This window comes from Diabrotica undecimpunctata, chromosome 3 (assembly GCF_040954645.1).
Source record: "Diabrotica undecimpunctata isolate CICGRU chromosome 3, icDiaUnde3, whole genome shotgun sequence".
NCBI lineage: Eukaryota > Metazoa > Arthropoda > Insecta > Coleoptera > Chrysomelidae > Diabrotica > Diabrotica undecimpunctata.
Genome location: NC_092805.1, coordinates 147,149,966 through 147,161,835, shown reverse-complemented (window position 1 = coordinate 147,161,835; position 11,870 = coordinate 147,149,966). Strand labels below are relative to the sequence as shown.

The 11,870-nt window shown below is 33.3% G+C and overlaps 1 protein-coding gene across 3 annotated transcripts in view; it reads right to left on the bottom strand.

Annotated features, from left to right (window-relative positions):
• Positions 1–4,392: 4,392 nt before the first annotated feature.
• d4 (double PHD fingers d4) overlaps positions 4,393–11,870 on the bottom strand; it is a 55,028-nt gene continuing 47,550 nt past the window's right edge. For all 3 annotated transcript variants that reach the window (XM_072527085.1, XM_072527086.1, XM_072527088.1), the window contains 2 exons: positions 5,462–5,574; positions 4,393–4,661 (listed from right to left, as the gene is read on the bottom strand). In XM_072527085.1, coding sequence (XP_072383186.1) covers positions 4,536–4,661; positions 5,462–5,574 — 239 coding nt within the window. In that variant the 3' untranslated portion in view covers positions 4,393–4,535. The remainder of the gene's footprint in view (positions 4,662–5,461; positions 5,575–11,870) is intronic.

The window sequence follows — 11,870 nt, the reverse complement described above, 5'->3', positions numbered from 1 at the left end:
GCAATTTTCACACTTAAAAAAAAAGTAGATTTTCTTGATCCTTAAATCTCTTGATCAAGTATGCCCAACCCTTGCAAGTAGTGCACTTGACCCAATCTTCATTTGTAGTTTCTTCGCAGATGAGACACTCGGCAGTTTCTTCTTCTTTAGTGTTCATTTCTAAACTTCCACTACTTGGTATCGTTGACGTGAAAGTTATCTATTCAGATCAGGATTCTTCTTTTGTTTTTTCCTTTGTTCAAGCTGTTTGGTTGGGTTTTTTCTCTCTAGTTGCATTTTCTTTTATTTTCCTCTGCTGCCTTTTTAATCTTCGCTTGTGATAATTGTAATAATTTTAAAGTAAATTTTGTACAAGACGATAGATAAAGATGTAACAGAAGTAGGAATACTTTACTTATTTTCGATGGCCGAATAATCCTTTAGGTATTTTGGTCTCCTTCACAAAGCCTCTCCATTTCTTTCTGCCCTATGTTGCTGTTTTGAGAGGAGTATTAACAATAATTTATCTCTTTGTCTTTCTTCACATTGTCACTCAATATCTGTCAGTGACGAGCCTGGGGGCGTCTTCCTATAGGTTGTGCGGTAAAGATGGTTTTCATACCTCTTTTATTATAGCTTCTTACTACTGATCTATCTAAAGGCTGTCCTGTGAGTCTTTGTATTTCATGGTTTTACCAGTTGTTTCGTCTTCGGCTTTTTACTTTTATGAGTTCGCTGTTTCCGTACTCCACAGCACTCTATTCTCATAGTCATCATCGACATTCTTTGTAGGTACATGTAGTACCACTGCAGAGCTGTGTTTTCCAATTTTTTTTAATTAAGCATTCTACTTCCATTCTGTTCCATATTTCCTCTGTTCTTATTCTATCCTTTATTTTATTTTCTAGACATCTTCTCATAAAGTTCAATTCAACTGTTTTTATTTTATTCCGTATTATTGGTGTCATTGACCATACTTCCGCTCTATATAGAGTCATCTTCAGCACTATGCTCTGAAAGATCTTTTTTTTTTGTTTTCTTTAGTTAGTTTTGTTCCATACTAATCTATGGAATGTTTTCATAGAAGTACTATTTGGGCTTATCATTTTATCATTGACCCTTACAGCTCTTAATAGTCTCTTCTTTTAAACTTAAGTTAAAATCTGCAACCTCGGATCCAATACCAAACCACAACCGTACAAACATAAACATCTCTTTTTTACCCAACCGGATTGTAGGGCATACTTTTGACGTTTTATAAACTATTTTAATTGATTGGTGGATTTAAGTTTCGTATGATCTCCAAAAAGGTGTCTTACCTTGTTTATTTTCTATCTGAGATCTGCAGTTCGATCCACGATAGAATACCAATCTCTTTCTCTGCTCGATATATTTATGGGTAATTTTTTTCAGTATTGTTAAGAACCAACTAATGAGAACAAATGGATTCAACAATTACCCCAGTTTTTTTGTACTAAGTAATGATTTAGGCTTCCGAATCTCCAGATTTACTTGTTTTATTGAAAATGTCTGCTGTACTACTGTAGTCCCTCTGTATATCATAAAAATCTATATAAGTTCCTATTAACACTTGAAGTTTTGCGTTTTAGAATTTCAAACGAGAGAACAAACTTTAAAGTGTATGTTTACGCTTTCCAAATACCGGTGATGGTTATTTGTCTCTCTTCAATTCATTTTTCTCTTTTTTGCCTATAGAAATTTTAAAAATAATTGCAGAGTTCTGAATTAAGATAAACCAGCGATTTGCTGGTTTATTAAAATAAATAAGACTCTCAAAAATGCTCTTAGCGTGGGATCTTTTCTTAGTTCACTTTTCGTCTGGTTAACGAAGCTGTTCGTCGGTAATTTTTAGTCAGTATGGGCGATGCTTGAGTGTTTAAAAACATATTTGGAGATCTAGTGTATCTTTTGCAGTAGTGTTATTTGGTGATAGTATGCAGTGCCAGTAACAATTTTCTATAGTTTAATAATTTATCTGAGAATCTTTTTTTTTAATAAATAAATAATTGCTATAGAGCGTTTCACGTTAAGAACGGAACGTGAGATGCCATGACGACCACAAGCACGATTCTGAGATGTATTTGTATTTTCTTTTTCACAGAAATGAATTAAAATGAATGTTTTTTAACGTAACTGATCAGAATTGTCCATTGAACATAAAAGATAATTTTATTTTATATTATACTAACAATTTTTCGGTGAGAATATAACATGTCATTAGAATCATGGTCATTATAAACTAATTATCTTCGTACCTCGTACCTATAATAATAACAAAGCTTTGTGGTTGTTAAGAAGTTATTCTTTAGAAGTTTAATGTTCATTGAAAATTTAAATTTAAAGAGTGGTGAAAGTGTTAGAAGTTTAATCGATAAAGTAAGTGTTATGACGGGAGTAGGTTCTAGTACTATTTCTAAAATGCGCAAAAATCAAGTTTTTTCTTTAAAAATTTACCGCCGACATTAAACAAGTTTTTGCACTGGTTAAAAAATTCAAAGATATAGCAAACATGTCACGCACAATAATGTGGAGACTACTCCATAAAATGATTTTTGTTTTTTGCAAACGAGTACATTCGACCATGATGGAACGACCCGATATACTGAAATGGAGACATCAGTATTTGCGTGAGATAAAAAAATTTCGTTTCCAAGGATACACCGTCGTTTATTTGGATGAAACTTGTGTGAATATCGGACATAGTGTTCTCAAAGAATGGAAGGACCTCTCGGTGACTTCAGCCAGGGATGCGTTTGTTTGGGGGTTATCAACAGCCCTACAGCCGACACAAGGCCCCTCATTTGTTGTAGTGTATGAGGGTAGTGAATTCGGCTTTGTGGAATGTGCTGCTTATTGGTTCTTAGCTAAAAAAGCTCAACGGACTATTATTATAAGATGGATGGTCCTATATTTAAACAATGGTTTAAGGAAATGCTGTTCCCTAATCTTCCAGACAAAACTGTTGTGATGGACAACGCCTCGTACCATTCGAGGAGAGAATTGATTCTGACACAAGCGTTTCATAAAGATCAAATTAAGACATGGTTACTGGAGAAATATATCTTTTTTGAAGATTATTTAAAATCAGAGATTATTGAAGTCGTAAACACATTCAAAGAATACATAAAATATAAAATCGACGAGATGTGCAAAGAGGAACATGTTACCATTCTGAGATTACCTCCATACCATTGTGAGTTGAATCCAATTGAAAAAGTATGGAGTCAAGTTAAAAGACATATTGCCTCACACAGCACAGAGTTTAATATCGCCGCAATGGAACAATTAATAAGAAATGCATTTGTTGTAGTAACAGTGTACAACTGGAAAAACTATTGTAAACTTGTTAAGGAAGAGCAAAAATTTTGGGTTATTGACGGGTTGGTGGACGATATTGGTCCTGTGGTAATAAATGTGACTGTTGACAGTGATAGCAATGATAAGGATGATGTTAATAAGCAGTGAGTAAATTATGTTATAATGTGAAAATCGGCGGATACAAAGTGCCAAATCCGAAAAGTACGTAAGTGATAGTCTGGCACAAAGTGAAAATTAGATAACAGTGCGAAAAATTTCAAATCATATAGCATTGTTATTTAGGGGAATGCATGTTATATACAAGGAAAAAATTTTATGTAAATAATTGTTGTAAATTATTTACAAGCAACTGACATAAAAGTTGCATTTATTTTTTATCTCTTAGCGTTAATAAACATGTAGTGTTAAACCATAAAATCTAACTATTTTTATCAGACCTATAATAATTACATACCTATATCTGTCTATTAAAGAAACAAATATTTATAATGCATTATTCTGGATTCAACTGTACGTATCCGCAACTATACGTGCCTAGGAGTTTTGGCAACACTGATCTACATAAGCCAAACGTTCCGTACTTAACGTGAAATGAAGTTTAACAAGTTTACTGAAAGTTTAGTTTACTGAAAGACCATATCAGGTAAGTGTTATCGTTTCTTGTTGTTTGAAAATATATGTATTCTGGTTTTAAGAGTTTTCCTTGTCCCTCACAGAAAAGACAAGGTGGTGCCATTTTGCTTTAATTAAATTTTTTGTCTATTTTTTTTGAGTTAGTATGATTAATTTTCTTTATTCTTTCTAACTTCAGTACCTATCCTCGTCATAAACGATCTGTAGACCCACGTCTCAAAGCTCGCCGCTGTGTCCTCAGAACACCTGAGCGTCGGTTGTATAGTGAACGTATCTATACCTGGAATTCTTCGCCAACATATTCCAAGACTAAACTTCCCCTTGGGTTAATTTTCATGTTAATTACATTAACACCCAACTGTTGGACATCCTTTCTTCCCATCCAGGTTTAATTTACGTTGCTCTACCGTACAAAAGGGAGATAAGGAAAGAAAAAAACACTATTGCTTTTGGTATATATTTAAAAATTCAAGGGAAATCAATTAAGTACAACTTTGGACCTATGTAAAATAGTTTCGTAAAATATATAATCAAAAGTTAAAACGAACGAATCGATAAAAAATATAAGTAAAATCGGAATACCCCTATTTATTAAAATGGTCAATACACAGCTTACACGACCAAGATCCTTCTGGTGGGTTTACCAAGGCAGGACTTAAGCAGTACATGTGATAGCCTCTATCACAATCGTCACAAAACAGTAACTGATCCTAAAACAAGTATCCTTCATTAAGAATTAACACAAAAACAATTTAATATAAAAACATAAATAGTGTATTCATATCGGAGAAACTTCAGTCGAAAATTCTCCGTACGCTACTGATTCTTGTTCTTTTTATTGTAGGACATATTCTTCTTGTAGTGCCTATCCGTTTCGGATGTTGGCCACCATCATGATAATCTGTATTTTGCAAACTGCTGCTCTGAAAGATTAGTCGTTGTTGTATTGAACCACTTACGTAGATTTTTCAGCCAGGAAATTCTTGGCCTTAATGGTCCCCGTTTTCCTTCTACTTTTCCTTGTAGAATTAATTGCAGCAACCCATATCTTTCGCTGTTCCTCATTATGTGACAGAGGTAACCGATTTTGACTGTTTTTATTGTGGCTAACAACTCTTTTCCTTTTTGCATTTTTAGTAAAACATCCTGGTTAGTAACGTGGTCGGTATAGGATATCTTTAGGATTCGACGATAAAGCCAAATTTCGAAAGCCTCAATTTTCTTGCAGGTTCATTACATACGTAGGACGGAGGTTGTTCGGACCTATTATCATTATAGGACATGGTCCTGTTTATTCTATCATGTTGATGTCCAGATGTCATACCACCTCTTCGGGAGTCTTTCTGGTGGTCTTTTTGTGTTGGGTTTATGTGTTTTTGCTCATTTCGCGATTCTTCCTGGGACATTATTATGATTATATTGTGCTTTAGTTATTACGAAGTAAAAGCTTACATGCCGGGTAGAAAAATGAATCAATATTAAAAAACATTTATGCAGAAAAAACACTTACATCATTATCTGAATTTCCACACATCGAACAACATTTGCATTCAATACACTGCCAGCGATAGGTTTTCACGAAAATTTTCATATTGTTGGTAAATTGTAGACAAGTGGGGTGACCTAAAAATAATAAAACAATAAATAAAAAAACATTGCATTTAAGTATAAACTATCTCAATATAATGCAGTGGATTAACTAGTTCTTATTGCTAGTTCAACATGCCAAATCTATTAACTGAATTTTATTTAATTTTATAATATTCATAAGTGTCCATCCGAACGTAGACAGGCTAAAAAGGGAAAGCTATGTTCATTTGGCAAGAGAACATCGGCGATGTCCCAATAATTCAATTCAATATTCAAAATATTAAATAAAAAAAACTGTAGATTGTAATTCACATAAAAGAAAATCTAATTCCCTTTTTCGGGACTATCCATCATAAAAAAGGGAAGTTTCTCTCGCTATTTTAAAGAAGGTTCTAAACCAAGACAATGTTCTCCTCCGACCAAAGCTACACTTGGAATATCATTCCTTATATCAATATTCAGGGTTAAAAAAAGGAGCTTTTAAACTAATAAACTTGAGTAATAAACTTGAATAATAATTGAGGAGTGAAGTGTGGGATCCGAAATAGCATTGGGTTCTACATTGTTCAGAGGATCCTTCAAGTTTGTATGATTCCACGTAATATATAAATAATTAAAGTATTCAAAGTGTAATTTTCAACAAATTTTATTTTACAACGCACAAAACTGAACAATTGAACTAAATTAAAATTTGTTGGAATAAGTAAATTTACTATTAATATTTAAACTTTAAGGTTCAGAAACATTTTTTGTATTACAAGTAATATGTTGGATAGACTATTCTAATTTTTAAGTTCATGCGCACTGTGTGTGAATGTTGTTGGATTTTAAGCGCCATGTTGACATGTATGTTTTTCATTAAACTCATTAATATAAATAAATAAAAACGTTTGTGATTTTATTTATATATTAAATTTAAAATCCTAATAAAATTTGTTCATTACAATCATTACTAAAAAGTCCGACAAGGTGTTATCTCTAATTTTTGTCCTGGTAGCTTTTCAACATTGCAACTTGTCAAACAGCCGATAGGTACGTTACATTGTTTAAATTTCATTTATTTTACTAAATTTTGTATAACACTCAGTATATAAGTTTATTTTTGCCAAGTATTTCTTAAGAAATCGTTTTATACCGTGGTTAATAAAATTTCCGTTATATTTTTACCACCCAGGGCCGTTCAACTACCGGCATTATCCGCTTTAAGATTACTATAAAATGCCGTTACGATTTGTTTGCAAATATTACAAATAATCTATTTTACAGATATTGTCATAATGCCGCAAAAATCCAATTACGGTCTGTTAAGAAATATTTTAAATACTCCCCTTCAAAGAATACCATTATAGGCCAACCAAGAGTTCTGAATATTTCAGTCTGAATTAATCAGTTCTGAATTTTGCCAAGAATATTAATTTTGCAACCCCAAAAAAGATGCAAAAAAGTTTACCACTTAACCCCCGGGCTTCCCCCTAAAACACCCCTGTAGGGGGTAAAAACGCAAAAAATCGATTTACCAAGAATCTGTACGCCGTAGAAAAAATATTTCAAATTAAAAATTTAGTTGAGATAATTTTGACGCAGAGCGACTCTGGACCGGTCCCGTATCTGCATACAAGACTGGATAAAATAAGTAAATATGGCGCTAAATTAAACATGTACGGTACTAAAGATATGCACGAGAGTCGCCACTCATAAATCTATATAACGCAGCGGGTCTTGCATATCCCCCAACCCGTAGAACATGTTAAGAACATCAAACAAATCGCAGAGGAGCGGTGTATCCTATGCAGAGCCGAGCAGCCACAAAAACTACTGAAATCCTGGAAAATCTTCCTTGAAACAGAGCAGAACAACCAAAAAACTATTAAAATCCAGGAAAACCTTTCTTTCTTAAAGTCTTAAGAGTGTAGTCGCAAAATTTCGGGCCAATGCTTTTTAAATGCATTCATTTTTTCCGAACCCTTAGAAAACTAATAAGTATTTTTGAAAAATTTAAACGCAGAATGAAAGATTGCAATATTACCGAGGGCCGAAAGTCCCTGCAAACTTCTATAATGTTTATTTTAGTAAGTTACAGGAGTGAAAAAAGGGGAAAATTAAGTGTGATTTTTAATTTCAAATATCTCATTCCAAAGAAACTTTTTGTTTATTCTAAGAGACTTTCGGCCCTTGGTAATAATGTAATCTTTCATTCTACGTTTAAATTTTTGAAAAATATTTATTAGTTTTCTCAGGATCCGAAAAAAATGAATGCATTTAAAAAGCATTGGCCCGAAATTTTGCGCCTACGCTCTTAACATACCAGGAGTTTGGAAATCATCATTTAAGACTTTTCGTAAAGTATTAAATGTGCAGTAGATATTGCAGGTTATGTGCTTGGCCATAATAACAGTAACACCTGCATATTACTCATGATTTGTATTAATTTATCTCTTGAATACAACTCTTCATATATCAGTTATTTCAGTTAGAATTGTACGAATTTATCATTTAAACAAAATCTGTTGTTGAGTGGGCAACAAGACGATTTTCCTTGAGAATGATATTTTGTTCACCTATATGTTAAAAAGTAGCATGTCTTTTCTGTAATCTTCCATATTCTTCACATTATTGATTTATTTATTCACTGTATCTAATATTCACTCTTTATAAGCAATGCTGCTTGTTTATTGGCGGATTAATACTTATATGAAAGGTTGTCACCCCATCTTTTGCATGGTCGTCCGATACTTCTTCTGCCTGTTGGTGACTTATCTCTTGCTATTTTGACGACACGGATCTCCTCCATTCTACTTATGTGGTTATTCCATTCTTTTTTTCTATTTGGTGTCCATTCATTTATATACTGTACGTTACATTTTCTTCTAATATCTTCACTTCTCTTTCGATCTCTTATTGGCATATGGCATATGTCATTATTGGTCTTTCACTGGCTTTATAAATTCTTGACTTCATCTCAGTGTTAATGTGTCTGTTTCGCCATATAGTGTTATTAAGGCGTGCTGACAGTCTATTTGCTTTTTGTACTTGCTTTCTCACTTTGTCCAGGTCTCCATAGCTAGACAATGTAATTCACTAATAACACTGATGCCATCAATTTCTATTTTACATCTGGTTGGTTCTTTGCTGACTACTATTGTTTACGGACTACTTTTGCTCTTATGTTAAATCTGTGGACCAGTCAGTCTTTGTAGACTATCTTCATCTTGGGCTATCAATATTGCGTCGTCTGCCTAACAGAGTATTTTTATGACTTTGTTTCCCATTCGGTATCCTCTTCCTTTGTTAACGCTTTTGATGATTTCATCCATGATCAAATTCAAGAGCATGGGGCTCAATGAATCCCCTTGTCTTATTACGCTGCCTATTTCTATAGGTTCTGTAAGTTGTCCATCTATTCTGACTTCCATTTTGTTGTTTTGGTAGATGTTTTCGATCAAAAACCCCGTTGTTCATCTGCTAAACATATTCTCTGATTTATTACCACTTGTAAAATTTTAGTTGTAAGTTTTAGCATAGTATTGAACAAGTTTATACCTCTAGTTTTCTGGCTGTTTTTTATCTCCTTTTTTGAATAGTAGAATTAGTTCGCTCGTTCTCCATTCTTCCGGTATTTTGTGTTTTATAATTTTATTAATTAATGTTGTTAATTGTTCTGTCATTGCTGCTCCACAATATTTCAGTAACTCGTTTGGTATCCCGTCTTTACCTGCTGCTTTTCTGTTCTTCAGGTTTTCAAGTATTTTCCGAACTTCCTGTACAATTATATTAAGTTCTTCATTTGTGGTAATTTCTGGTGTTTCCGGTTCTAGCGTCGTTTGTTCTTCCTCTGCATATAGCTTTTTTTAGGTACCTAGTCAATCCACGTATCCTTTTCTATGTGCTTTGGTTCTATTAGTTCCTTTACCTCCGTTCTTTGACCTCTTTTGAAGCGCCATATTTCCTTTTACAGACCGTAAAAATCATGTTCCATTTCGTTCGAAAAGCGTTCCCAGTGATCATTTTATATTTTTCTTACAAGTGCATGTGTTTCGTTTCTAATAATTGTCTTGTAATTATGGTATGCCTTTTGTGTTTTTTTTATATGTATTTCAGGTAGGCTTTTTTCTTTTCTTTACATTTTCCCTCCACTTCTATACAAATCCATGGAGTTCTTCGCCTTGGGAACGATTTATTTTTATTTCTTTCACCAAGAACTTCCTTGGCCGAGGCTAAGATATTAAGACTTAATTTTTGTCCAGCTTTCTTCGACTCATCACTTTCTGTGATATATGTATTTCTGCTTTTTCGGTTATTCTTTATTGGAATAGGTATCTTGTTGAGTCATCCTGTAAGCTTTCGACTTTTATCTTTGTGGTGTATTCTGGTGTTTTGTTATCACATATATGTTTTCATTCGGATTTTGCACAATACCAATTTATGATCGCTTTCCATTTCTGCTGATGTTAGTGCTCTTACATCCAAGATTTGAGAGGGCTGTAACTCTCTATTCGACAGGATATAGTCTATATTAGATCTTCGTCCTCTACTGTTTTTAAAAGTGTATTTGTATTGTCCTTTGTAAGGGAAAAATGTATTATTAATACGTATCTCGTTTATGCTGCAGAGGTCCGTTAGAAGGTCTCCGTTTTCATTTCTGATATTTTCGTTATATCGCTGTTTTATTCTTGAAACTATATCATTGCCAACACGGACGTTAAAAGCACCCATAATGATTATATATTCATCATTTGGGGTCTCGTTTATTACAGTCTGAAGGTGTTCGTAGAAGTTTTATATTTACTATTCTTTCAGAGGTATATTTACATTCTTGTACTTGGGTTAAAAAAATTTTGTGTACTAACAGAGCGAGTCCTTCTTTGGCTCTGGTTTCTTTCGCAACACCCCTGTAAATCATCAGATAGTCATCTAGCATAATTTGACCCTTTCCTTTTTTCTTCGTCTCTTGTAGTGCACACAATGTCTATATTTTTTTCTACAAGCTCTTTTGTAATTTCGTGCTTTCTTGTGTTTAGAAACTTCATGTTCCAAGTACCGATGCGAAGTATATTTCTGGTTTTCTTTAAATTCGTTGTCCTCTTTCTCGCGTTAGTCGTCGTAATAAAATCTTTCCTGTCCCGAGGCATAATCCTGTTTCTATGAGCTGTATGGTTTTAAAGTCTACCAGTAGAGTGCTAACCTGGCTGTAGACCCCCTCCTCCTTTATCCGGGCTTGGGACCGGTAACAGTTTTGTCAAGCTACTCGATCCACCCAACTAAACTGCAGGCACTGTATTTATCAAGATATGTTATTGCATAGCGATCCAATTTCTGGCTAAGTTATTTTGGTTTGAGGTTTGCTCTACTGATTTTGGCAGAGATATCTTCGTTAATCAGAGTGAGAGAAAAGAATTTCCTTTGATGTGATTGTCACAGGTTTCCTTAATTTTTTTCAGGCAATATGTTTGGCCTGCGTAACTTATATCTGACTATCTAACAAACCACTTCACTTTTTGTTTTACTATTATAAATAATAGTTTTATATTACTAGTCTCTTTTATACTGAAAGCATGGTTGGGGAGTGAGTGCCGAAGAACAGTGATCTTCCAAGTGTATATGTACAATATAAAAAATAAAATTTAAATTTCCAATTGATTTAGTATTGCTTCAGCATATTTTACAATGAAGTGCACCGTACTTCGGCACTAAAATCAAACACAATTTTCTCTATGTAATTTATTGCATTACGAGATTACATCTGTAACAGAAATCCTTGGAAAATAACTGTTCTTAACAACTCAAAGTTCCTTCTATAGTTTGAACGATTTTCTCTAAAAAAAAATGTCACAAAATAAAAAACCATTCAAATATTGATGGATATACGCTGCCGAAATGAGTATGTTACAATCAGAGTATGAGTATTAATTTGATTTACTTTAAATATCAGGAATACTGCCATAACTCTTTACAAAACTAAATTTAGTTCAAATTGATAAAATCGGAAGAGTTCCAGTCCTGCATATGCAACAAAGTTTTTCATAATAAAAATATTAAAGGGATTCATTAAAAACGTAATTGATAAAACATCAAATTTCATGAACATCAAGTTCCACAAAAATACAGGATGGAAAAATGGTTATCAGCGGCATTAAAATATTACATATCTTTTAAATACATACGTTTTTTTTACCGAAGATAATGTATCCCTTATTAAAATTGCGCTAGCTATCATACTTTACGGGTAAATATGTTTTTCTCTAGTGATACTTTGTATCTCTTTTTGACTATTTAGTTAAATGTGATAAAACATTTGAGATTGCTCCATATGAACCAAATTCCCCCTATAA